This window comes from Phyllostomus hastatus, unplaced genomic scaffold (assembly GCF_019186645.2).
Source record: "Phyllostomus hastatus isolate PE091 unplaced genomic scaffold, TTU_PhHast_1.1 phas_scaffold_443, whole genome shotgun sequence".
Classification (NCBI taxonomy): Eukaryota; Metazoa; Chordata; class Mammalia; order Chiroptera; family Phyllostomidae; genus Phyllostomus; species Phyllostomus hastatus.
The window spans coordinates 1,458,098-1,485,091 of record NW_025334031.1 but is presented as its reverse complement, the minus strand read 5'-3'; the positions used below and the strand labels follow the sequence as shown (position 1 = coordinate 1,485,091).

Sequence of the window (26,994 nt, the reverse complement as noted above, 5' to 3'; positions counted from 1 at the left end):
CTCGTTAAACATCCTGCAACTGCCCCAGCAGCCCCGTCAGCGAACAGTGATGCAGCCCCTGGTACGGCTGATGCTGCAGCAGAGACCACGGCAGACAGAGGACAGACAGGATGGGGACACGCGGCGGTAGCAGCATCGGGGAGGGGAGCCCCGCCAGCGACCTGGAGACACCCTCGGAAGCCAGTGCCGCACGGGTGCCTGCACCCCAGGCTGCGCCGTGTCCCCAGGCTCACACGGAGGTCCTGGGCTCCAGCCCCGCAGCACGGGCCTGTGGCGGGAAACTGGCCGTCGGAGGGGGCACACCGGCGGGCCCTCACCCAGGGGGCCGGTGCTCCGAGGATGCCAAGATCAGGACACAGGCACGCACAGAGGGACGAACGTGTGGGGACACGGGGAGGCGAGAGCCGTCTGCATGCCCAGGAGAGGCCTTGGCAGGGACCAGCCCCGGGACACCCGGGTCTCAGCCTCCAGCCTCCAAGACAGTGACATAAACAGTCGAGAAGCTGGGTGTGGCGGTCCTGGCAAACCGACACCCCTGGGCCATTGTCCCGTAGACACGGAAGGCCCTGTACCCAGGACGCGGGTGCGGGGGAGGGACTCGGAAAACTGCCCCAAACCTGAGCCACGGGCAACGGTGGGGACTGAAGGGGAGGCTCCCGTTTCTGCGAGGGGCTGCACCGGTCTCCTCGGAGGGACTCGCACACGTGTTTGTGAACGGGAAAGGTGGGGTGCGGGAAGCACGTGCCCCGTGTCTCCAGGTGTTTGGGAACCACTGCAGAGCCCGCCCTATGCCACAGATGGGGGTTGTCCCGTGTGATGAGCAGGAGGGAGGACATGGGATTCTTAGCACGGGGCGAGGGGGCTGAGCAAACACAGGTCTGCAAGGAGCATGCATGGCCATACGTGTGTGGAGGGAACGTTATAAAGGAACACACGAAGGAGGGAAGGACCAGCCCTGAGCTTCGAGGCAGGGGAGCCAGGTGGGGTGCAGGCAGTGTGGCGGGCCAGTGCAGGGGGTGGGGGTACCCAGGGGCAGGCTCCGTGCAGACCCCAGGTGGCCTCCCATGTGTCCTAAGTCACTCGGTCAACAGGACAAACCCGGGAGGAGCCCTGTGAGGGTCCCTACATGACACACAGAAACTGAGGCACAGTGAGGGGGGGCTTGTCCAGAGTCTCTCCAGAGTGAAGGCGGAGCCAGCCTTTGCCCCTGGGGTTGGGGGGGGCTCATCAGGCAAGGCTCCACACCGCTGAGCCTGCCACCGGGCTGTGAGGAAGACGGTGTAAAGGCAGGCTCCACCCTCCCCGCCCGTGTGAGGGTCGCAGCTGGACGGCAGCTGTCCCAGGTGAGGAGAGGCTGCGATGAGGAAGGTCAGGGCAGGCCTGGGGGCTGCGACGGGCAACATGCACACGTGTGCAAGCCATGTCCACACACGTCACCTGTGTGTGCAAATCAGTGTGTCTTACACACAGACCATATCCACGTCTTCTGCACCGAGGCCCACGAACACGGGCAAAAGGAAGGGGTTCACTTCCGTGCTCGGCCCCCAGGAAAACCTTCCCGCGCAGCAGAGCCGTGACGAGCCCCAGTGCCCCCCCCCCCCGGAAGCCTGCTCGATTGGAAATAAATAACGGCGATAAAAACCGCGCTGCCCAGCCATTAGGCAAACCTCTCTTAAAAGACTCCAGATGAAAGAGGCGGCCGCACACGAAATACGAGCTGTCCGGCGGCCGTGAGGAGGCCCGTATTTCACCGCGGGCCCGTCCGTCCCAGCTAACGCTGCAGCCGGAGGGAAATTTATAACCTCGAGGTGCCTGTCAGGCGGGAGACTCGAGGCGAACGGACTCCCCACGCCTCCGCGCGCCCTTGGGGGAAGGTATAAAGTTCACCGGGAAGGAGAGAGGAGCAGATGTAAAAGCCCAAGTGGGTGACATAGAGGACGAGCGAGAAACCAAAACAAAACAGTAGTTTTCAGATAATAAAAGCATAATAAAACATCTCTCATGAGTTTGTTTAAAGATGAAGAAGAAAAAAAAAAAGCTACAAAGCTCAAGGAGGGCCCGAGACGAGAGACACAGAGAACGGAAACCCACTGCAAGGGAACTCGCTGCTGCCAAGGGGCAACGTGGCCGGACCCCCCCAGGAACGGAGAGGCCGTGCATCAGTCACCCCCAAAGACGCAGTAAATTGATTTGGAACAAATGGCCCTACAGGAAGGAGACTACAGAGATTAAAGATCTAGAAACCGTGTGCCAGGCTGGGGGGTGGGACGGGCACGGCTTGACTCTGACATCCGACCTCTTGGGAGGAGGCAGGTCTGCGTGCCCCGGTCCGTCCTGGGCCCCGCAGAGAGGCCAGTGGGTGAGTGGCCTGCTGTAAACGCCATGCAGTGCACACAAGGCCCCAGACCCCTGCTCCCTGGGACCCCAGGAGCTGCTGTTTCTGGGATCAGATACAGTGACGCCTCTCATCAGGCGGCGGCGTTAACGGCTCTGGAACAGGCAGGGTGTGTGTTCCCAGCAGCCCTCTGTTGCCGAGGGCTATGGTGGCGGCTGCTTTTGGGCCATTTAACGGTCACATGCACTGGTTTCCTGGTAACAGGGCGCTCAGCGAGCAGGCGGCGGGCAGGGTGCGTTTCCGGAAGGGTGGCAGGGCACCTCGGATACTCACTGACACGGGCTCTTGTTCCTCCCCATGGGGGGTCGGGCCCACCAGGGGCCCCACGGGGATGAAGGAGCGGTGCCCACCCGTAGGGTGTCACTGGGCTCTGGTTCTTAGTGGCCAGATAAGTAAAAAATTCCAGTGCTTGACTTTGTTATCATCTCTGGGCTTATCAGCATCTTTTCATCCCCAAGACTCGCTGGTATTTCCTTTTCTCAGAACTGTTTGTGTATCTTTAATCCTTCCCTGGTCATGGCTTACAAGAGCTTCTTAAACACTCGGGTGAAAACCAGCCCTGTGTTTTCCATCGGAGTGGCAACTATTTCCCCCCAATTATTTTTGGTTGTGTTTTTGCTCTGCAAAATATTTCCCCTCTCTGCTTTCCCACGGAGGCAGCCGTGACACCCAGGGAACCGAGGGAGTTGAGGGAGGATGGGTGGGGCACTTCTGACCCCCAGTCCAGGTGACAGACACCCCCGCCACCCCCACGTTTCCCGGTGGGCTGCGTCCCCGAGCTGGCCCTGGGGTCCCACTGCGCCTGGGGACCCCTGACCCTTCTGCCACATTTGTGTTGGTCTGCACGTTCAGAGTTTTCTAGAAACAAGACAGGGCGAGCTCTCTCTCTGGTCTGGCGTCTCCCACGGAGCATCACCATCTTGAGACTTGCCCAGGCTACCAGGGACGTGCCTAGTTGACTGCTCCCCGTGTCTGAGCACCGCCCCATTGTGCGGACACACGACAACTTTAGGAAAGGTGACCCGAAAGCTGGCGGGCGGGCGCTGGGGTGGCTTCCAGTTCCCGTGAGGCTGTGGTGACGGCAGCTGTCCGCGTGTGTGTGTGTGTGTGTGCATGTGCCCCTCCTCCCGGGGACGCCCAAGGGAGCTGGGCTGGTTCCCACGGCGGGGGCGCGGGGCGCAGTGGGAGAAGCCGCCGGCTCTCCCAAAGCAGCGGCCCCGTTTCCCCACCCCCACTGGGAGCGGACGAGGGTCCGGGCCCCTCTGCCTCCTGACCAGCACGTGGTGTGGCCCGTCTCCCTAGTGTCGGCCAGCGCACTCGCCACGGGTTCCGTCTGCCCTGCCCGGTGCCCGCCGCTGCGGGAACCAGCCATCTTGGTCTCCGATGAGGCGTCTGCTCAGTGGCACCCTTTGCCCCTTCCCGCTTGTCCTGCTCGGTGGCGGGGGTCCCCTCACGGGCCCCGGACGCAGGGCCTCTCTCAGATGCGGAATCTAACGTTTTCCTCCCAGCCTCTGGCTTGTCTCTCTCATCCGCTCTGCAGTGTCCTTCCGACAGAAGGTCTCGTTCCGCTCAGCCCGACCGACTTCTTGTTCTCATGACTCGTGCCCATGGCGTCATGGCCCAACACCCCCCTGACCCAGAGTCACAAAGGTGTTCCGTGCTTTCTTCCACAGCTGGTAGGCGTGAGGTTTAGGTCTACGATGAGTTTCATGCTCATCTGTGCGTAGGATGCGAGGCGTTCAGATCTGGCCCGTGGACGGCCAACGGCTCCCACCCGGTGTGTCGGAAAGACCGCCCTCTCCCCACTGTGTTGCCGGCGCGCCTCAGCCGAGAGTCGGCTGTCCAGGCGGGCGTGGTCAGGCCGGGCTCCGGTCCACCGTCTGCCTGCTCGTCCTCGTGGCGCCCACGCACTGGTGGCTGCTGTAAACCTCCGCAGCACACCCGAACGTTTTTTTTTTGCTGCTCCGACAAAAAGGTATAATTTTTATTGGTTTAAAAAAATAGTAGTGCCTACCTTTTTTACTCCTAAGTGACTAAAAAAAAAAAAAATCAGGTGCCTCTACTTGGATGTGTAGGGTTCCTGGTACCAAGAATCAGCCAATCAGACACAACCTCATTATGCGACGTGACCAATCAGGTGCCACTAACCGTGTGCTCTGCATATTTATGGTTCAGGACGGGGCGCTCACACTGGACAGCTGTCATGTGGGCAGTAGTTTCTTTTACTGGATGACCTCAGGGGACAGGAGTCCGTGCCCCTGACTGACCAGTCAGGCGTGGCGTGTCTCAAAATCCCTGCCCCGACCAGTGTGGCTCAGTGGGCTGTGCGCTGTCCTGCAAATCGAAAGGTTGCCGGTTTGATGCCCGGTCAGGGCACACGCCCGGGCTGCGAGTTCAATCCCCGGTTGGGGCACCTATGAGAGGCAACGGGTTGATGTCTCTCTCCCTCCCTCCCCACCCCCCAAACACGTAAAATCTACAAATCAACTCTCGCGGCACACCCGTCGGAACTCCCGCAGTCTGCGGACACCACCCTGTCACGTTAGTCCTCCGACGTGGTCTGTTCTCAGAGATGTCTCGGCGCCCCAGGCCACCTGCACTCCCCCCCGAGTTTCGGAGTCAGCCTCCGGGGCTCTGGCTGACGTGGCATGGAGGGTGGGGCTTTCCCCGCAGCCTGGCGCCGGCCCTCGCCCGGGGGCCTCGTTCCAGACACGCGTCCCTGGGACGAGGACCCCCGGGCGCTGTGATGCAGGACCCCGAGGGACGGCCTCTGAGTCAGTCAGGGGTGAATTCTCCAGGTGACTCTCGGACTTTTCCAGGAAAGTGCTAGCCTGAAGGGTCACCGCCAGGCCCTGTCCCGGGGGCAGCTGTGTCACAGGCTGCCACGGGGAGTGCCTCTCTGCTAGCCTCCCCTCCCCCCAACAGGCTGCTGCGGGGACCCCGGGCGGCGAGCGAGTGCCACAGCCCCTCAGACCGCACGCCGGCTCCCCCAGATAGTCCCAGGGACCTGCCCCCCCCAGGAGCCACCGTGCAGACGTAATGTCCCCCAGGAGGACTGGCGGGGCCTGAAGACCAAGATGCCCCATGTGTACTGGGGCCCCACAGGGGCCGGGCCAGTCGGGAACGGGCAGCACAAACCAAAGGAGCAGAGCAAACCGTGGCCGCTCACCCACCCTGGCCTCCGGTCTCAGGGTCCCAGCCAAGGCCTCTCCCCGACACATGTGGCCCAGGCTGGCGCCCGCCCCAGACTCCAGAGGCGCTCACACGGCTGGTCTGTGGACCCCACCCCTCACGTGTGCTGGGTCAGCTCGCTGGGCCACCCGGACAAGCAGGGGGACGACCTCTCCTCAGTCTGAGTACCCCGGAACCCTGAAAATGGAAACCTCAATCTGGGCACATGGGAAGCCCCACGGGTCAAAGCTTCCCCCACCGCCCCGGTCACTGCCTGGGCTGACAAAGCCACAAGGAAACGAGACTCTGTGTGCCCGAGTCGGGAGAAGCCACAGGGACGGGGTCAGAGCTCCGCGGAACCGCAGACAGGGGAGCTGGGGGGTGGCGGAGGCATCAGCACGTTCAAAGGACCCAGAACCGAGACGTGGTGTGGTCCGAGGGAGAGACGGCACCGAGATCAAGCACAGGAAGCTCCCTCAACAAGGGGTCAGCCGTGGGAACGCCCGTGGTCACTGAAACGCGAGTGTCGGCGGGGTGGCCACCGGGCGCTGAGACTCGGATGCGAGGAAACCGGGATGGGGTGGCTGGGGTGGCCAGGGACGCAGGGGTGGAGCGCAGAGCCAGACGGTCTAGAAGTTTCTAGCAGGAGCAAGCGCCTGGGGAGGCGACCTCTTCTCCACGCCCCAGGAAAGACACAAACTCCAGGCGGGGAATCGAGACGGCCCGCGGGCAGGACACGGCAAAGACTCGGCCAACCCGACGCGCCGCAGAGAATCGACCAAATCAGGGACCTGGCACTTGGCGCCCCGACAGGACGGGGTCCCCCGCGGGAGCCCGCCAGTGAGCCCCGAGGTGCCAGCAGCGGGCGGGGGCAGGGGGGGGTGTGGGTGCCGTGCCTCTGGGCTGCACGGAGAAGACACAGCCGCCCGGGGACGTGCCCCCAAACCAACCAGCGTCCAAGAGCAGAGGCGCCGCACGCCGCTCCCCGACACACACACTGAGCAGAGCGCACGGCCCTTCACGGGAGCCCCGGCTCCGACCGCTCGCACACCCACAGGGGCACCTGGGAGGTTCGGCTCCGGGCCTGGGACCGGCTTGGCGGTCGAGCCCAGCGAGGCTGTGGGCGCCCGCCGCAGGGGAGCCGGGGCCGCGGCCTTCCCCAGCGATGGCGTCGGCCCAGTGGGTGCCCCGTGCCTGCACGGCAGACACACCTCTGCGTGGTGGGAGCTGCCCTGGGCCCCCTCACCGGCCGCTCTGGCTCCAGAGACTCGGCGGCTCTGCGCTGGGCTGACCTACCGGGCGGGCGGGGAGGAGACCCCACTCCGTGCAGGGTGCACCCCACAAGGTGCTGGACCTTCTCGGCCCTCGGGCCTCATTAGCATTCCTCGGGCGGCGCTGTGGGCTCAGTGACACCCGGGGGCTGAATGGGCGTCCCTCAGGTGCCCGGCACTCAGCAGGCGCCAGGGATGCCTCTCTCCCCACGCCCAACCTGCCCATCAGCATCCTCAGAGAGCCCCCATTTGCATCGAGACAACGGTCCTGCCCTGGCCCCGGGACTGCGGGGACACCGGGCACCCGCAGGCACAGTTGTCCTTTGTGCCCGCCACGGCGGCAGGCGGGGAGCCCGGCCCAGGGCTCACCAGCAACGTGGCCAGGCCACAGCCACCTCCAGACCGCATGTGACGCGGCCCGGGGAGGGTGCCCACGACAGCCCCCGGGGCCCGGGTGCCAGGGCCCCTCCCAGCACGCATCCTGCCTGCCGCGGGGGCACGGTCGCCAGACACAGAGGACACGGCGGGGGTTGGCCGCCTGGTGGGCCCAGCACCGGCCACCCGGGACTGCAGAGGATGGAGGTGGTCACACTCTCCCACGGCCGGGTCAAAGCCTCTGTCCTCACCGTGGCCCGTCACAGCCAGGACGTGCCGCTGGGCGCCAGGGGAGACCGGCGAGGGGAGGGGCGGCAGGGAGTGGTGCCCACTCCACCCGGAACCAGGGCCGCCGCCACCAGGCCACACTCAGGGCGCCGGCCGCCCAGCACGGCCGAGGCGGGGCCTGGAGCCCAGCAGCCCGGGGCCAAGCCAGAACGGGAGGGGGTCCCTGCAGGTGTGGCCAGGCCTCCCGGAGGGATGAGTGTTTGAGCCTCAGGTGGAGCGGGGGAAGGACTCGATGGGCAGACCCTGGGCCGGGGGAGCCCAGCCCAGGCCGTGGAACCCCCGACACCCACCCGGCAAGGGCGGGTGGTCTGGGGAGGGGCGGGCGCCCCGGGGTCGCACCGAGCGCCCAGCCGCGCGGAGGCCCTCACCGGCGCTGTCGTAGCTGTCCACGGGGAAGTGGTCCGGCTTCCGCTCCTCGCACGCGGGGTCGCACGTGATGTACGGCACCGTGAGCGTCTTCTCGCCCGGGCTCAGCCCGTTGTCCTTGTCCACCTTGAGCTTCTTCTTCTTCACCTTGTGAAACAAAAAAAGACAGTTGGCAGCCAGGTGCGTCCTGCACCTTGCCCCCTGCCACCCCAGGGCACCTCAGGGGCCCGCCTCCCACCCAGAGGGCGGGCTGCCCGTGGGCCCCCACAGCGAGCTCACGGCAGGGCGGGGGGCAGGAAGCCTGGACCAGGGCAGTGGTGACGAGGGCTGTGCCCCAGAGGTTGGAGCACATGAGGGGGGACTGGCAGGAGGGGAGGGGCAAGACCACATGCGAACCTGGGGGGGAGGTTCTGGCTGAGGGAACAGCCGGGGCGAAGGGCCCCAGTGGGGCTGGGGACTGGGAGGGGGGTCCCTCCGTGAGGGTGCGGGCCAGTGCCCACCCCACCCTCCATTGGCCACTGCAGCCAGACCACAGGACTCGTGTCCAAGCTGCCCGAACCCTCCCAGCTGCCACCTCCAGACCCTCATCCTCCCAAGCCAGGACGCCAGGCCATGCCCAGCACGGAGAGCCCGGCGCCAGGGCCTTCCAGGAGTCTTGCTTGCAGCCCGTCCCACTCCTGGGGCATCTCCCCTGGGGCACCTCCTCTGGGCCGCCCCAGGCCTGAGTCTGGGGGACACTGGGTCCAGCACGGGGGTGTGCACCCCCCGGGCCCAGGATGGCGCCGACGCCCTGAAACCCCAGGGTCAAACCCCGGCCAGGAGCTGACCCCGCAGCCTCCCTGCCCGCTAGCGAGGGGCCCCCGTCCGGGGCGGGGAGGCTGTTACCATGGCAGACTTCTTGGGCTTGGGGCTGGGGGAGACCAGGGGGTGGCTCCGGGGCGCCTTTCGCACGTAGATCTTCCAGGTGGAGGAGTCGGGGTTCTCGGCGGCGTAGCACCGCCAGGCCGTCTGGAACCGGAGGTGGGAGGCCGTCACCCGCGGAGCTGCCCAGCGGGGCCTCGTGCGGAGGCTGCAGCCCAAACCCTCATGCCCACCAGCATCACGGAAGGGCCGCGGAAAGTTCATGGAAGGGCCCCGGGTCACGTGCATGCCCACACGCCCACCCGTCTCCATGTCCGTGTCCCAGGCCGCCCACGCGTGCCCCGCCGCAAATGAGACAGGCCCAGCCCCCCAGCACTCCCGGCCGTGTTCACCCCACGCTCCCTCCGCAGGCGCCCAGTCCAGGCCTCCCGTGGCGGCAGGCGGTCCCCACGCCCGAGCCCACGCCCAACCCCGGCCTTCCCGAGCACGGGCGTCCGAGAGTGGGACTCCATCCGCCCGGCCGGCGCGGCCGGCCCTTCCTGGAGCAGAGGGCCCCGGAGGCAAGGGCGTCCACGTCCCGGAGGACCCGCGTGGGAAGGGCCAGGGCGGGGAGCAGCTCCCAGTGCCCAGGACGGACACTCGAGGGGCGGGCCCCGTGAACACAGGTAGACGGGACGGCCAGGCCGCCGGGCGGGCTCCGTCACCTGGATGAGCGAGGCTGCCGCTGGGATCTGCCGGTTGAAGTGCTTCTGCCTCTGCTTCTGCTGGACCTTGAGTGCGAAGCCGGAGCCGAGGATGCCCTGGGGGGGGTGGGGGTGGGGGTGGGTGCTCGGGGGCGGCCTCCCCTGCCCGAGGCGGGAGGTGCCCCACCCGAGGAGGACCCTGTGGCACCCGGGGCGGCTGGTAGGGATGGGAGGAACCAGGGAATCGGGTAGGGAGCCCCCCCACTTACAGGGTGTGCACACACCCAGAACCCAGGCACAGGCAATGCACACGCACAAGCATGGACCGGGTCACGCTCTGCACCCCTGAGAACACGCACAGCACACATGCATGTCCAACGTGTGAGCGGACACAATGCACACACGGGCCACTCGTCTGTGACACGCACGTGTACACACACCACACACGTGCCCCACACGCCTGGTGACCCAGAGGCGGCTGGGGCCGGCAGGCGCCCCCCCCCCGCCCCAGCACCTACCGCCGGCAGCGCGAAGAAGGAGATGGCGAAGACGGAGAAGCAGGAGGCGATGGTCTTCCCGACCCACGTCTGGGGCACCTTGTCCCCGTAGCCGATGGTGGTGACCGTGACCTGGGCGGGGAGGGGCGGGGTCAGCGTGGGCCTCTGTCGGGCCCGACTTGCAGCCACCCTGCACACAGAGGCCGAGCGGGCCCCTCCACGAGACGGCGCGGCCACCAGGGCCCCAGAGCGACGTGGTGGGTGGGTGGGTGGGGTCTCCGGAAGTGCACACCGCCACAGCCGCCAGCTCCCCGTTGGGGGGTGGTGGGCACAGGGGCTCAGCACCCACCGAGCACCAGGGCCGCCCCTGGGGAGGAGCAGGCCTGGCCGCCCACCGGCCCCACGCTGGAGGCGGCTGCCCCCGGGGAGGCTGGCTTGCTCTCGACAAGCGCTGGACGGGGACGACACGCCACTTCCTGACACCACCACACATGTTTCCCGTGTCTTTGTCTTTTCCCAAGGGGAGCAGACGCAGCTCAGCCCTCCTGCTCGGAGGGGGGGCCATCTGCACGGGGCTTGGGGGTGATGGTGGGGAGGGGCCGCCTCTGGCTGCCATCTGAGGCTCTCCCCCGAGGTCTCCCTTCAGAGACTCCAGAGCCCACCCTGTGGGCCAGCTGCTCGGGCCCTGCACCCCTGGCCCACAGCTGCCCCCCAGAGTCCAGGTGTCGCAGGAGCCGGCTCTGAGCTGGCAAGGGGCCCGAGGACGGTCCGTGTCACCACTGGCCTGTCGACACGGGCCGTCACACCTGCACGCCAGGGCCACGGGCACAGTGGCCCGGAGTGCCCATGAGAGGGGCCATCCTGGAGGGACCTGCCCGCCCTGTGGACCTGCCCATCTGTCCCAGGCGGCCTGGCCTCGCTCCCGTGGGGGCACCAAGCCAGTGAGGGCAGCCTCCGAGAGCCCGGAAGGTCCACGGGGAGTCCCCCCCCACCTTTATGCCCCTGCCCCATGAGTCTGCTGTGGGGAGTGGGGATGTGGAGGGAGGGCCCAGGAGGCCCCCCCGAGCAGCCTCTGTCCCTCTGAAGGCGAGGCCCCCACGTGGCACAAGGGACAGCACAGAGCCCCCAGAGCGAGGCGAGAGGCCGGCGGGAAGCAGGAGCCAGGAAGGACCCTGGGCTGTGGGCAGGACGACAGCACAGGGCGTGGGAGACATGAGGGCGGGGCCTGAGTGGGCTCCAAGCAGCCCCTGCACAGACCCGCCCTGGGCGCACACTCACAGACCTGCCTTCCACACTGGGGACACTGCACACATGGGGAGGCGTGTGAGGCAACATGGCACATATGTATGTATGAGCACACACGCATATGGCATGGCAAGGCCACAGGGGCTGGTGCCAGGTCGGGCATGACACTCCCAGGCTCACTCAGGCCCGACACCTCACGCCCACCCCCCACACGCATGCACATGCCTAGGCCTTGGCCCGGGGACCTGCAGGGCGCACCAGGCCACCCTGGGGCCACGGCGGGGCTGGCAGCCGACGGGCAGATAAGGGGGCCCCGGGCAGCCCAGAGCCCCGTTGTCACCAGGGTGTCCTCTCCGAGGGCCTGCACCCCACGTGCGGCGTCTGGGCCACAGCTGCCTCTCAGGCGGCCTGGCACGCGGCCTGCAGGCCGACCCGGGGTGGCCCGGGCGGGGCGCTGGGGAGCGGGCTCCTCTTCCGTGAGCTGGTTTCACGCATGCAAACACGCACCACTCGTGTGAGCAAACACCTACTGCTCTTGGAGCGAGCGGGTATGAAGACGCTGAAAACGCCCGGGCCTGGGCCCTGCCGCTGCCCACCAGCCAGCCAGCACAGTCCGGGTGCCCTGGCCAGGCGTCCCCCACCTGGAGAGCACATGCCCAGGGCCAGGAGGACGGCCTGGGCCCCTCCCTCAGACCCTGCCCCAGACCCCCTTCGTCAAGTTGACGACGTCCCTTCGGCTCTTCGAGGAGATGGCCCAGCCCCACGACGATGTTTGTTTTCCCGAGTTCGCAGCCCCAAGCAGCCCCGGAACAGGCCGTTTTACAGCTGCCCTTCACGGAACTCGCCCTGGACGAGGGGGATCTAGGATTGCAGATCCGCACAGCCGAGGGGCCCCCAAATGTGGGGAGACACGGCTGGGCCACTGCGGCCCTCGCCTGGGCGCCAGGCAGCTCCCCCAAGGCCCCACCAACACAGCCGGCTCGTCACGGGGCCCGGAGCCGGCCTCGTGTTCCCAGTGGCCTCTAGGCCTCCACTGCCGCGTTGGGGACCGGGACGGGGAGAAGCTTCCAGGCCCTGCCCCTCCCTCTCTGCCCTGAGGAGCGGGGGCTGGTACCACCCGACTCCCCCCGTCCTGCGGCAGCACCCTGCAGGCTGCCCTCTGAGGGGACGCTGGCCCAGTCACGGCCACACCACTGAGCAAGCGGTCAGTCTGCGGCCGCCACCACCACAGGCTGGACACATCTGGGAGATGTCACGGCCCTCCTTCCAGAGGGGAGGGTGGCCGACGGCAGGAGGCAGGACACTGCCAGCCAGGACACTTAGGGGGTCCCCAGGGTGGCACCTGCATCTGACAAGTCTTTATGGAGGAGGAAACGGAGGCTGGGGACAGGGGCCACCACTATGCCAGAGGCCTTGGAGGCTAGCCCGGCCTGGGGCCGCCCAGGTCCTGTGTCCCTGCACCAGCGTGGCCGGGCTGAGACAGGACACCCGGACTGTGAGAAGGGGCCTGTGCCCTGGGCCCCCATCATGGCACCGTGACGGGGGGTGTCCAGACCTCACGTTCTCGCTCCCGTCCAGCTCCGGCCCCAGGGCCCCGGCCACCACGTCCCCATGCCGCTCCCTACACCAAGCACCTTCCTCCCTGTCGGGTGAGGCTGATGAGAACCGAACCCCACCCCCCAAGGAAATCATCCCCGTGACTGCCGTCACAGGGCCCGCCGTCACAGGGCCCGCCAAGTCCCAGCGACAAATGCTCCCAGGCATCAGCTCCTGGGCAGCAGATGGACCTGCCCCCACAGACTCCTACTCATCCTGCAAAACCCAGCTCTGAATGCCCTTCCTCAGGGAGTGCTCCGGCGAGGCTCCCAGAGCCCGCTGGCCCACAGGTGCAGGACTCCTCAGGGGCTGCTCAGCCCTCAGCCGCCTCGCCCGCCCAGGCTGTGCCGGGGCCCAGGTGGCGGAAGAGCCCCGGATGGGGGGGGCTCTGAGCACAGTGGGGCGGGCCGGGGCTGCCACCCGGGACCCACGGGGCCTCCTCAGTTTCCCCAGCGTCAGAGGAGGTCCTGACAGTCATCTTGCATGTGACCGTGACTGTCTGGGAGGCCCTGTCCTTGCCCAGGTGCCACCTGGCCCCCGGAGCCCCCCGACCCCACCCTCCCAGGATGCCGCGCAGCCCGAGCGGCCAGGGGGCCTTCCGGAGCCACCGGCGGAGGAAGGGGGAACAGGAGTCCGACTATTCGAGATGGTGGCCGAGACGCGGGGACAGGCTGCCAGCGTTTTCGCTCCACGTTCTAAATTTAGACGCGGGGGTAAACAGAGCCCGCTGCCGCCGCCTCGGACTGCAGAGACCCCCGGGCGCGGGACAGTGAGGGGCCTGTGTGTGGGAAGGCGGCCCCTCCCTCCTCTCCGGCCGCGGCGCAAACAGACGCGTTTTGTTCCAGCGGCGAAGGAAAAAGCCCGAGATCCTCCCCAAACGCCCAGCGGCCGGGCGCGGGGCGCCACATGGGGGGCGGGGCGGCCTCACGCCCGAGGTGGGTGACCCCACTGGAATGGGGGGACAGGAGGAGACGCCCGGCCACTGGGCCGGCACCTTCGCTGCCGAGTGCACGCCGAGGCGAGGGGAGGGCAGGGCAGGGCAGGGCAGGGCAGGGCAGGGACCTTTGCAGGAGGCCCACGCAGGGCACCTGCCGCCCTGAGCTGCCGAGTGGGGTCCCCACCCCTGAAAATGCAGGTCCACCTGTACCCTCGGAACAGGAGCTCACATGGAAGTAGGGCCCGGGTCGAGGGGGTCGAGGGGGTCGAGGGGGTCGAGGGGGTCGAGGGGGTCGAGGGGAAGCTCACGAGTTCAGACCAACTGGGGTGGCCCCGGGGCGGCCCTAACTGGTGGGCAGTGTCCCCGAAGAGGCAGGAGATGTGGCCACAAGCCCAGGGATGCCCGGAGCTCCCGGACGCCGGGAGGAACGCCCCTCCCCAGGAGCCTTCCTTCGCAGGGAGCGCGGCCCGGGGACACCTGGACCTCGGACTTCCGGCCCCCCGATCAGGGACGGCACGCACGTGTGCTGTGTGCGGCAGGACTCGGGCGTGGCAGCCCCTGGGGACGATCGTACCCCCTGTCCCCGGGGACACCGCGCCGTAGGCACGTCGGCTCTTTTGTTCACCGACACCAGCTGGCCTGGCGGAGCGGCAGAGAGGCGGAGGGCCACCCCGCGCACCCATGGGCCACCCCGCGCACCCACAGCCCAGCGGGCACACAAGTGTCCGCACACGCAGCTCCCCGGCGCTCTAGAGGAGGCGCAGTGGACGGCCCCTCCCCACAGCCTGGCCGCCCCGCTGCCGGCGTGTCCCCCACGTCTCGGAGAGGCTGGCCTGGCGGCAGGGCGGCCCAGTGGACAGGCCAGAAATGGCCCTGCCGACGGCCCCACCGTCCACTGGGTAGAAGTGCCCGGCGTCTTGGGGCGCTCGCGCCCACGGAGGGTGGACAAAGCCGGGACACAGGCAGCTGATAGGAGGCGGCGGCTCAGCCGCAGACGCGCACGGGCTGGAAGCGCCGGCCGGGCCGCCCGGCTTCGGTTTCTGCAGCTCTGTTTGTCCGGGCCGCGCCAGGAACACAGCCCATAACTCAAGCCTTGGGGGCCGCCCGGACAGCTGCAGGGGCAGCGGCCGCTATGAATGGGAGCCGTTTGCCCCGGGGCCCGGGTGTCGGGGGCCCAGGGCAGCCCGGGGCCCGGCGGGAACAATGGCCGGGCCGGGGCCCGCGGTGGCCGAGGCTGGAGCTGCAGCTGACGGCCAGAGCCGGGGCACCGGTGCCAAGCCGGGCACAAAGGGGCCGTTTTCCTGGCCGGCGGGCGGATGTTTGCACAGGTGTGGGAGTGGGCGCGCCGCTGCGCCGGGGGCGGGGGGACAGGGGGGGCTCGCTGCCCGCGGCTGCAGGAGTGGCTGGGGGGCGGGGGCGGGGGCGGGGGCGGGGGGCGGGGGGCGGGGGTGCAGCTCTGAGGCCGGGCACCACTTAGCCGCCGAGCCTCGGTGTGCACCGCGTGCTCCGGTCCCCTGGGAGTCCTCCCGGCTCCGGGCAGCCCGTCCCCTCTGTCCACCACGGGCAAGCTCTCTACCGGGGACCGAGCCCTCCTCCCTCCCAGACCCGCCGGGGCTGCCCCACCTGGGCCTGTGGGCCCCGGGAGGGAGGGAGGGAGGGAGGGACAGGCAGATGGCGGACAGGGGCCAGCACCCGGCCCTCCCTGCCCGGGAGACGGGCCAGCCCGTCGGTGCCCGTGCTGCCTGGCCTGGTGCACCGGGAGCTCCCGGAAAACTCCCTGACGCGCCGAGGTCGGAAGCCCTCTCTGCACGCCGGGCGTCACGGGGTGGGGACGCGGGAGCGGCAAAAGCCTGCCTAGGGCCACAGGGTGGTCCCCCACCTGGGTGAGCGGGGTGGGCCTCCCCCCGGGGAGAGGGAGGGAGACACGGCCAGCTGGCCGGGGCCCCTTGCACCCTGTGCTGCTGCCCCCCAGGCCCGGCCCACCTCCTGCGTGCAGGCGGCCACCCGCTCCCCTCCCTGGCCCGAGCAGGCCTGGACGTCGGCCACCCCCACCCCGACCCCCAGCCTGAAGGGCTCCCACGCGGCCGCTCCTGCTGCCGGCAGCTCCTACGGGCACCTGCTGGGCTCTCGCCGAGGCTCCAGCCCGTCCCAGACCCTCCTGGGCCCGTGTGCCCCAGAGCGCTGTGCCCCGCAACCACACCCCGTCCTCCCCTCGGCAAGCGCCCGGCCAGCCCTCTCACGCCCAGCTCTGCCCAGCAGGGTGTCCGGCGTGGGAGCTCGGAGTCCCCACTGACGAGGCCCAACATCTCAAGAAGCCAGAGCCCAAAGGCCCACAGGGCGACGCCCCAGCCCCTCCTCTGCCCGGGCCCCGGGGACAGCGGCTGCGCAGCCCCCCCCACAGGACAGCGCCCCCCAAGGGTCCCGACTTACCACCCCCCACCAGAGGGCGTCGGCGTAGCTGCCGAACTCGACGCGGCCTGACTCGTTCACGGCGTCCTTCTCGGCCAGGTACACGAAGTAGGAGGAGAAGATGAGGCCCAGGAAGCCGATGTACAGGGTGGTGATCAGCTCCTGGGGGCGGGCAGGGGGGCGGGCAGGGGGGCGGCAGGCCGGTCAGCGCACGGGGCGGCAGGGACACGGCACAGGGACGCGGGCGGCCAGGCCCCACGGCTCCCGGACGGCTCCACGCGGACCGCGCCGTGTCCCCCACGCAGCCGGCACACGTCCGTCACCGTGATCCAGGTCCCACAGCTCCTGTGCACGGCCGCTGTGGGGCCGGGGCCCCCCACCGCACAGCCCTGCCCGGGCCCCGCCCCCACCGGGGCCCCACCTGGCGGTGGATGAAGACCACGGAGCCCAGGAGCCTCCAGGTGCCACCCTGGCGGTCCACGTGCAGCATGCGCAGGATCTGCAGGAAGCGGATGCCCCTGCGGGGGAGAAGCCTGTGTCCCCACGGGGCGCGTCCCCGCCCCACAGCCCTCAGGGCGAGTGGCCCTCGTGCCCTCGGCCCCTCCCCTCCGGCGCGTCTCCACGCCCTGCCTGCCCCTGGGTCGCCGCCAACCCAGTTTGCGGATGAGCAGACTGAGGCTCCCGGGTGGTCCGGTCGCAGCCTGCGTCCAGGCAGCGGGAGACAGAACTTGTGCAGAGTCACCCCCTCCCGGCACGCTGCCCCCGGGCCCGCCCACAGCTGGGGGATGGGAGGCGGCGCCTGGCACTGGGGCGTACCTGATGGCCGAGGTGGCGAAGACCTGCCCTTTGGAGCCCACGCAGAGCACGACCATGGAGGCCACGACCACGATGAGGTCTGGGGGGGGGGGGCAGCAGGTCGCCACCGTCACCAGCCCGGCAGCCGGCTCAGGGGAAAGGGCTGGGCAGAGGGGTCAGGGGGGGGCGCCTCACGCAGGGACCTGGGACCCTCGGACGGCAGGCCCGGCCCCGTCTCGGGCACCTGCAGAGCCACCCGGTCCCCTCCCCCTCCCCGCCGGCCTGGGGGGGCGGCAGACGCCCTCGTTGTGCCCGGCACCACTGCAACCCCCGTCCTGCGAGCAGCGTCTGGGGGCGGGGTGCTGAGGCTGGCCCTGTGCCGGAGCACCCGGGGGCCCCCCTGCTGGCCTTGGGGTCCTCCCCGTCCCAGGTAGAGCGGCCTGGGCTCTGTGTCCTCAGGGACGTCCCAGGGGTGCCCCTGATGGCGGTCCCCCCCAATTCCCGGCCTGGAGACCCCAGGGTGAAGCCCCCCCCCCAGGGGGACCCACGCGACTCACCGATGATGGAGATGGGCTTGCGGGCGAAGCGCAGCCGCCCCCAGACGCCCACGTACTTGCTCCGGCAGCCCGCAGACCAGAGGCGGACCACGTACTCCGAGCCGAAGAACACCACCAGGACGATCTCCTGGGGGGGGACAGGGAGGAACGGGGGGGCGTGAGCACGTGCGTCCTGCGGTGGGGCTCTGCGGCCCGCCACACCCGTGCACAGCCCCCCCCAACACGGGAGCCTCCGCAGAGAGACACCCCACACCAGCGGCCTGCATCCAGGTCCGTGAGGTGGGGGGACAGGCTTCTAACACGGTCCACCCGGCCAGACCCCAGCCCGGTCCACTGCCCGTGGACACCCAGTGAGGCTGGCGGCCCTTCAGACCAGGGCCTCCCGGGCCCAAGGGGACCCCCGCACCAGGGCCCAGGGTCGGCTCTGGGTCCGGTGCCCTCGCCTGGCCCGGAGGGGCAGGGTGGCCCAGGGGGCCTGTGCTCTCCACAGAGCCCCAGGGGAGCCCTGCACCCCCAGCTTGGGGTCAGAGAGCATCCACCCTCACGGGACTGTCACTCCGCCACCTCACACAGCTGCCAGGTCACCGGGCCACGGCATCCAGGGAACAGGGTTGGAGGCCAGAGCAGGCAGGGGCCGGGGAGCTGGGCCCCAGCAGGGAGGGGAGCGTGGGGGGGGGGGCACTCAGGGGGCGTCCCTGGCCCTGTCCTGAGAGGAGGGCGGAAACGGGGTTGGCTGGGACCGTGCCCCCCGGAAGACCCCGGCCTGGGCCCAGAAGGGCTGTCCCACACATCCGTCTGCGGTCAGGGGCTGGGAGGGGCGCACGGGGAAGCCAGGAGGCCAAGGCTCGGGCTTGGGTTACGGTGGGTGGGTGCGCGGTGGCCGGCCGGAGGGAGGGAGGGAGGGACAGGTGGGCAGACGAACAGACGGACAGAGACGGCTGGTGTGGATGTCATCCTCGGGAGGAGGGAGCCATGGTCCACCTACAGACGGTGCAACCCCCACGCCAGGGGCCAGTGTCTGGACACACAAAGCCTGATGGACTGAGTCGCGGAGGAAGAGAAAACCCGAATCAAAACCCCCCAACAGCCCCCACCCCGGGCATGGCCCGGCCAGCGGAATGTCCTCCCACAGAGCGAAAGGCCGCCAGTCTGATTCCCGGTCGGGGCGCCCGGGCCGCGCCCGGGCCGCACGCGGGTCCCACCCCGGTGAGGGCGCCTGCACGAGGCAACCCGTCGAGGCTTCCCTCTCGCACGGGTGTTTCTCTCCCTCCCTCCCTCCCTCCCCCTCCCTCTAAAATTAAACACATTTTAAAAATTAAGAACAAAACAACGACAAAACCCTCCGAAACAAAGGGAAACCCTGGAGCCGAGGGCCCTGCTGGCGAACTCCACCGAACATTTAAAGAACTGGCACTGCTCCTTCTCAAACTTCTCCCGGAGATTCAAGCAAGGAGAGAGAGCCCTTCCGGATCCCTTCTCTGAGCCCCGCACGTCCCCGGTCCCCAAGCCAGACGGAGCCGCGCGGCGAGGAAAGGAAACGCAGGCAGCGTGCGCTGTGAGGACGCCAGCACCAAGGCCCTCCGCGAGACGCCAGCGGGCGGGACCCTGCGGCCCACTGAACAGATCCTCTGCGGTGGCCACGCGGGACCCGCTCTTGGAATGCAAGGACAGTTCAGCACGTCCGCGCCGGCCACGCCCTCACATCACAGCAACGGAGTTGGGGGAGGGGAGCACACGGTCCCCCCGACTCAGAGATGGCGCTGAGAGTCGACACCCTTTCCCGACAAGAGACACTCGGCCGGAGAAGCATGGAAGGCAGCTGCCTCTTTGGAATAAAAAGTCATATTTAAAATAAAACCACGGCATTGAACACCAGGTCAGCGGCCAATGATGGACGTGTGCCGTGTCCGCTCAGCACAGCCCCAGACGGTGCGGCCGGAGCCGCGGGGCAGGGGGGAGATGCAGGGCACCCGGACGGAAGGCACGAGTAGAGCCCCCTCGGCCTCGGCCTGCAGGTGACGCCGCCCCACACGCGGACGGACCGCCGCCCTCGCCGCGCCACGGGGGGGCGGTCGGTGGGACCCAGCAAACGGACCCGGCGAAGTCGGGTGCTGAGTCCACACGGACAGTTTACAAATCCGTCACCATCTCTGTGTCAGCGGCATTGTTCCGGCGAACAATGGGCAATCCGAAGAGGAAGTCGCCAAGACAATTCGGTTTACACTAGTGTCAAAAAGCACGCTTATAAATCAGCCGAGGGGGTGAAGGATTGGGGTCAGCGGGAGAGAGGACCGGGAGGTCAGCCACGACACCCACGGGTGGGGGGGCGGCTGGAACGGGGCCGCTGCTAAGCTGTGCAAGCGTCTCCCCGGGGGACAGCGGATTCAGCGCGAAGAACGCTCTCAAGGCCGTGCGCCGCAGAAACAGAGAAACCGCCTCAAACGTGGAGGGCGCCTCCGGGGACACCAAACAGCACAACAAAATGCGGCCCGTCCGCACCGTGGAACATCGCCCGGCCCTGAAGAGGAAGGGGACCCTGGCCCGGGCCCTGTGGACGGACCCGAGGGTGTTCTGCCGAGGGCGAGGGGCCGGCCCGGGCCCCTGACCGCCGGCTCCCTGCCCCACTGTCCCCGGGGGCCTGTGTCCTGCTGGGTGACCGCGGCGGGCCCTCCCCGCCCGGGAGCTGACCACCGTGGTCAGCTCCCGTGTCACTGATCAGGACGAAATCAAACATAGCCCCCCTCCCCGCCCGCTGTGTGTTGGGGCGACCTCAGTGAACGGTGGGGGGCCGTGTGGGAGTGTCGACAGCTTCCCTGTTGCATGTTTCTCGGTTTGTAACATCACGTCCGTCGGGGGGCTGCAGGGGTGGGTGCTGGGGGGTGTGTGTGGTTGGGTGCAGGGGGGACACGCTGGCACACACGCAGGCAGGGGCTCTGGCCTCAGGGGGCGAGAGGCACCGGTCCCCCCCTCCCCCCCACCGGCTCCGGGGCAGCGGCCTTGACCGGGGGCTGCCATCAGCAGGGACCTCATCTTGCTCACGCGTTTCCCAGGACAGGAACGGAGAGTGGCCCCCGTGCCGTCAGGCGGGCGGGTCCACCCTTTCCTTAGAGGCTTTTTCCTCATTTTGTTGCATTTTTAAATAATCACCGCATGCTTCCCTCCGCTGCGTCCGAAGCGGCAGACCCGAAGCGCTGTAAGCGTCTCGGCGCAGCCCCTTCAAGTCAACAGACATCCGGCATTTCTGCTGACATTTCTGCTGACGGCTGCATGTCCCCCCCCCTGCAGCCCCCCAGCCCCCCAGCCCCCCAGCCCCCAACCCCGTGAGCCTGGCCTCTGGCTCCAGGGGGGGTCTGGCCGGAGCTCAGCCGCCCCTGCCCTGCGGGCTGGCCCGCTGCAAGGCAGGGTCCCCTCTGGAGGGTGAGGTGTAGGAATAATTTTAAACAACGCTAATCCCCAAATCCTGTTTGAGTCTGGAATGCAGAGCAGGCAGGCCAGCCGCCCGGGCTCTGCTCACCGCGTCCAGGCAGCCCCAGGCGTGGGGCCTGCCGACGTGGTGGGTGGGGGCGGGGGGAGTTGGGGGGGGCCGGCTTGCTCAGAGACAAAGTGACTGCCACCCGCCTCCAGTGCCCAGCAGGATGGCACTCGGGGCCAAGGCCGCGGCTTGACCTAAAACCCAGGCGCCCTCGATGGGACGCCAGGGACAGATGTCCTGGCCTTTCCAGCACGTCGCCGCCTCTGGAAGCCAACCCTCTGTGGCCGGGGTGCCGGAAGGGCTGAACGGGCTCGCGGGCGGGGCCTCGGACACCCCGGCCTGGGCACTGCGGCAGGGGCCTCGACCAGGGGCAGGGGCAGGGCCTGCAAGAGGGCTGACCCCCCGCCGGGCCATCTCACGGTGCCACCCTTCATCCGGGGGACAACACCCCCAGCCCGAGGCAGGCTTGAGGGAAGGCAGGGTCTCCCCCTCCCTGTTCTGGGTTCCGGGAGGCCCACCTGCAGCCTCAGGGGTCCGGCCACCAAAGGGTGACCCCCCTGGCAGGGGCAGGCCCCCAAGCAAGCCCCCAAGGGGATTCATGGGATGTAGGGCCGGCCCTGCAGCCCAGCCCAGCCCAGCCCAGGGGCTCCCCTGGCCCAAGGCATCCGTGCACCCCACTGCTCCCCTCCAGACCCACCCCCACCGGGTCCCACCGCCCTCTCGGCCCAGCCCAGGCACCCCCATGCCCCCTGGGGAACCCCACCCACCACACCTGTGGGGCCCAGGGACCCCCTGGGCTCTCCCGCTGACAAGGGAGCCAGCCAGTCCGGAGGGCCCTCTCCAGGAACCCTGGGTGTGCTCCGGGTCAGGGACGGACACGGCCTTGAACTCGACCCCACAGACGTGAGGGGAAAGCTGTGCTGGCGTCAAGTTCAGGACAAAGGACTGCCCCACCCAGCCTGGCCACGGCTGGCCTCACGGATGGGGGGCCTCCGAGTGGTCCGGGGTCCAGCCCCGAGCGCTCATGGCCTGCCAGAGGCCGGCAGAGACAGGGCTGTGCTGGGTCCCGGCCGCCTGCTGGGACCCACCTTTCCCCCGACAGCAGGGGCGGGTGTTGCGGAAGCCCTCGGCAGTGGCACTTGTATAATTCAGAACTGCTGTTGAAGACAAAGTCCCCCCCCACACACACACACACACACACACACCCCGTGAGAAAATGGGCGAAACCCTGAACAGGCATCTCCTCCGACGCACGAAGGGTCAGCACACGCGTGAAGACGTGTCTGACGTCACAGCCGCAGCCAGACGCCGCCTCACCCCCACCGGGATGGAACCCCCACAAAAACCAGTGCTGGCGAGACAGGGGGCCCGTGGGCCTGGGCGCAGCGGCTGCCGGGAGTGGGCCGCGGCGGGGACAGGATGCCGCAGGTCCTGGAACGCTGACACAGGACGGCCCGGTGACCCAGCAGTCCCGCCCTGGGCACACGCGGGCGGAGGGAGAGCGGCTGAAAGGTGCAAGTGGGTGCTTCCCGGCATTGCTGGCCAGTGTCCATGCGGCCTGCCCCCCACCACCCCCTGGGCAGGTCTCTGCACAGGACCGTCCGGGCCAGCCCCTCGGGGCAGCGAACTGCCCCGAATCCCTTCCTGGCCACCTGGGGCCAGAGACCCCCTTCACAGCCACCTCCAGGCCTGGCTCCCACCTTCAGGGACACCGTTGGCCCAGCCGAAGGGAACCACCCAAACTCAGGCGGTGACCACAGAGTGCCACGCGGTGGTGACGAGGGAGCCGGAGCAGAGGGTCAGGCTGGGGCGGTGGGGACGGGGGGCCGTGGGGTCCCCAGAGGCCCCTGAGACTCCATCAGCCGCCCCGGAGACTCCACTCTCCATAACCGTCTTGCCGTCCGGCAGACACACACCAGGACCCTCCGACAGCTCCGCCAGAGGAGCCCCGAGTCCCTGGCCCGCAGCACTGAGGCCGGTGGGACAGAGGGGGCACCAGGCGTGAGGATGGGGCTGGCCGGGAGGGGGGAGTGGGGACGGAAGTCACGGCGGCCTGCGTGGCGGCCCTGTGGATGGCAGATGTGGCTGACTCAGGGGGGCCTCTGCAGGAGCCCCCAACCCCTCGAAGGCCCCCTAGGCAAGGTGGGGGAGTGGGTGTGGAGGCCTGGAGGGGCACAGAGGTGGACGCCAGGTCCGCCATCAGCACCAGGGGCGGGAGGGCCAGGGTGAGGGGTCGGCCCCTCCCACAGCCTTGACCTGTGGGCCGGCTGTCTCGGGCCAGGAGGCGTCCCCTTGGTGCCCACAGCGCAAAGCCCGGCCGCAGGCTCCGTCCGGGGCCAGCTGTTCCCCTCCGCACGGGACCAGTGAGCCCCAGAGGGGGCTGGGCCTGGCGTTCCCGGAGGGTCAGCTGGCCGGGCGGCTCGAAGCAGCCGCGGAGGCCACTCAAAGCGCCCTTTGTTCGGGGTCCCGCCTGGGGCCAGCTGCTGCCGGCCGCGCGCCCACGGTGCGGGCCCCAGGCCTCCTGGAGACATGTGCTGGGCACAGCTGGGCCTCCACACACACCCACCGCCCGCCCCACTGAGCACCAGCCCCCCAGCGCACCCCTGGAGGGGCAGGGGGGAGGGGGGCAGGGCCCGGTCCTGTGGGCAAGGACCCCAGGGGAGCGGGCCCCGCTTGCCTCTCCACATCCACCTCCTCTTCAGCTGAGGGAGCCCTGGGCTCAGCCGCCACCCCCTGGCCCCGCAGCCCCCGGCCTTGACCCCGCCCGAGGCCCTGGCCGTGCAGGGCAGTTGTGACAGAGTCCGCCCCCTGCTGCACGGGGCCCCCCAGCTGCCCGCGTTGGGCGCTGGGAGCAGTGGGAAGGGGTGCCCCTGCTGCCCACGGGGGCCCACGGGTGGTAAACGGCCCCCCGAGAAGGGACCCCCTGGAGGAAGGGGCCGAGGGGGGTCTGGAGGAGAGCCCTGCCCTGCCCTGTCTCGGGGCCCCCGTGCCACCACAGCACTGAACCCCCCTCAACCTGATATCTGAGCCCCTAGTATGCACCCCAACCCCACACACCCCCCTCCCCCCAAGGCCCGGGCAGTGTCCCCATGGCCTGCCTCTCTCCCACCCTGGCTGTAGGGCACAGCCCCACCCAGGGGATCCCTTCTACCTCCCCAGCGGCCTCCCCAGGCTGGGTCGGCCTCCCCCACCTCGGACCCCAGCACAGCGCCCACCCTGGGGCTCACCAAGATGTTCCACCCCTCGGTGGGGCTGAGCTGAGGGGGCCCAGGAAGACTCGGGGGGCCCTGCTGCCCTGCGGGTGGCCCCCACCCCCGACCCCACCCAGGTCTGGGCTCGGCTCCTGGATGTCACTGGGGCTTCGGGGTCCCAGCCCTGCAGGCCGCCCCCCCCCCCAACCAGAGCCCCGGCGCTAGCAGACGCTCAGGAGGCAGAAGCCCCCACTTGAGGGGGCGGGGGCACAGATGGGCAGCTGCCTGGGGGCTCACCCCTCCTGTTAGAAGGCAGGCAAGAGTTTGGGGTGACCCCAGAGACACTGGGTTGCTTTCCCCCAAGATCCAGCCCCACCAGCCAGGGGGGCCCGGAGGGGGGCGGGGTGCCAGGGTCGGCCGGCCCGCAGTTGGCGGTGGGCGAGCGGGAGGCCCCCAGACCGCCGTGCCTGCTGCAGACGCCGGCACCGGCACCGCACGTGTTTAAAGCAAACCCCCGTCTTCCCGGGCCCGGCTATTTCCGTCCACAGGCCAGCCAAGCGGGGTTTGTTTTCAGCGCGGGCACCCCGCTGCGGAGGGCTGTTAACCCCAGAGAAGTCCCACCCTGTGACCGCCGCCGCCCCGGCGGTATTTTTATCTGCAGAGAGCCCGGGCTTCTAAAAATGTCTTCTTTAAGAATTCACCCAGAACGCGGAGTTTTTACCACACCGAGGGAGACCCCGGGATGAAAAGCCTCTCTAAGGATCTGGTCGCGGCACCCACCCGGCCGCGGGCTTCGTGGCGTTTCCAGAGCTGGGGGCCGAGGATGCCGGAGACCCCGGCGACCGGGGCCGGGGGCCAGGGAGAGGAGGGCCTGCACGACAGGGCTGACCACACGCGTGTGCGTGCATGGCGTGTGTGTGTGTGTGTGCACACCGCCTGGTCCTCCGTGTCCGCTCGCTCCCGTTCTCACATCTACAGGTTTTCGGGGCGGGCGGCTTTTCCTCCAGGACCGTGGGACGGCACTGAGGGGACGCTGTGTGTGGACTCTGCCGTTTGAGGAGCCCACGCGTGGCCGGCTTCCGAGGGCACGGGCCTCAGGACTTCCTCACGAGCAGACGGAGAGCCCGCGTGGCCCTGGATGCAGGAAAGACCCGGAATCTCCAACGACAAGCTGCCCCACAACGCAACTCCAGGCCCGGGAGGCGTCGCCTCATCTGTCCGACAGACGTGCGGGGAGGCATGCACCCCTTGTCCACGTGCGCCCCCAAAGTGGGAAGCCGGGGCTCCCGGTGCATGCTGGGCGGCCGCCCCACCGGACAGCGCAGGCCGAGGCACCCCTCCAAGCACAGGAGCCCCCCCCCGTGCGCCCCGAGGCAAAGCATCGGTCCACGGGGGGTCAGCCCACCAAATCCAGCCTCGTGTTTCTCAAAAGCGCGTCGGGACCAGGCGGGCTTCAGGTGAAGAAGTCCGAGCTGGTTTCCTTTTTGAACAGCAACCGGAGTAGTTCGCCTTGCTAACACACTAAGGAAGAACAGGCGCTGGCGCCGATGGGTCCACCGGAGGGAGAAAGATGGACGGACGGAGCCCAGCAGCCCGCCACCGCCGCGCACCACGCCCGCAGGCCCGGCCGAGGGGGGCCTTCCCGGCCGAGGAGGGGTGCCCGCACAAGCCCGCCGCCAACCCCGCGCGTCACGCGGAGGTCGGAGAGCAGACGGGGACGGCTGCTCTCGCCTCGCCACCGCGGGCTGTCGCGGAGGGCCTGGGCAAAGCACCCGGCAGGAACAAGAAATAAAAACCCAAGGCACCGAAAAGAAGACAGAACCGACTGGTCAGGACAACGTGATCGTCTCCACAGAAAACCCGCAAGAAGCAAGCGGCAGCGGCTGCTTCCAGAGCTCCGGAGCGAAGAATCAGCAATCAGCGGACCGAAGGGCACACACTCGCAACAATCCACCCGCAACGGCATGGAGAAAAAGGGTGGCGCGACGTTAGGAGTCAGACACACAAAATACTTAGTAGCAAACCTCGCAAGTTCCATCTGAGAGCCGTGCAGAAGCCCGCCCGCCCCACGGCTGAGGAGGGGAAACGAAACAATGAAACATCTAAACAGGCGCCGGGACACATGGACACGTTGTGCTCGGTGGCCTGCGAGCCGAGCCTCAGCTAACCCCACAGCGCGATGCTCATATGCTCCTCCAAGCGCCAGCAGGGTCTTCGGGCAGAAAGTGAGAAGCTGATGCTCTGATTTGCACGGAAACGCCAAGGGCGGGGCTCGCCGACACGCGTCTGGAGAAGAACAGGACCGAGGGGCGAGCCCGGCCAGTCGGACGCCCCGAGCGCAGCCAACGGCACCGAGGGGGCTCACATGCGCCCAGCGAAGTGAGGGCAGCCAGACGCAGGCCCCGCGGCAGGGCGTGCCTTCCGCGTGACGACGTCCTGGGAACGGCGGGGGGCGGGGACAGGAAACACCCGCGGCCCCCAGGTGCCGGAGCATGGGGGGGGGCACCGCTAGTGCACCGGGTCTTGGCCGTGGTGGCGCCCACGGCCACCAGCACGCGCCGGGACTCGGGGACGGCACACCTGAAGAACAGACGGTTCTCGGCCCTGGCCGGGCGGCCGGGAGGGGGCCGGGGCGTCGCCCCCACCTGCCAAGGCTGGGGTCCGATCCCCGGGTGGGCACGCACGAGAACCCGCCGACGGAGGCCTGAACCAGGGCGATGACAAATGGAAGGTTTTCTCTCCCCCCGCCCCCCACTGCACTCTGTCTACAATCAAGTTAAACATTTTTTTCAAGAGGAAACATTTCAGTGATCAAAACCGAGGCCTCCACAAACCCCAACCCCAACCCCAGAAACCGGGGAGACGGCGGGACCAACCGAAGGGAT

The 26,994-nt window shown here is 68.6% G+C and overlaps 1 protein-coding gene across 4 annotated transcripts in view; it reads right to left on the bottom strand.

The window, feature by feature from the left end:
• The window catches only part of KCNQ1 (potassium voltage-gated channel subfamily Q member 1), a 210,838-nt gene that overhangs the window by 145,952 nt on the left and 37,892 nt on the right, over positions 1 to 26,994 (bottom strand). For all 4 annotated transcript variants that reach the window (XM_045821117.1, XM_045821120.1, XM_045821118.1 and 1 more), the window contains exons 3-10: positions 17,447 to 17,573; positions 16,911 to 16,989; positions 16,516 to 16,612; positions 16,116 to 16,256; positions 9,929 to 10,039; positions 9,432 to 9,527; positions 8,752 to 8,874; positions 7,869 to 8,013 (exon numbers count right to left, since the gene is read on the bottom strand). In XM_045821117.1, coding sequence (XP_045677073.1) covers positions 7,869 to 8,013; positions 8,752 to 8,874; positions 9,432 to 9,527; positions 9,929 to 10,039; positions 16,116 to 16,256; positions 16,516 to 16,612; positions 16,911 to 16,989; positions 17,447 to 17,573 — 919 coding nt within the window. The remainder of the gene's footprint in view (positions 1 to 7,868; positions 8,014 to 8,751; positions 8,875 to 9,431; positions 9,528 to 9,928; positions 10,040 to 16,115; positions 16,257 to 16,515; positions 16,613 to 16,910; positions 16,990 to 17,446; positions 17,574 to 26,994) is intronic.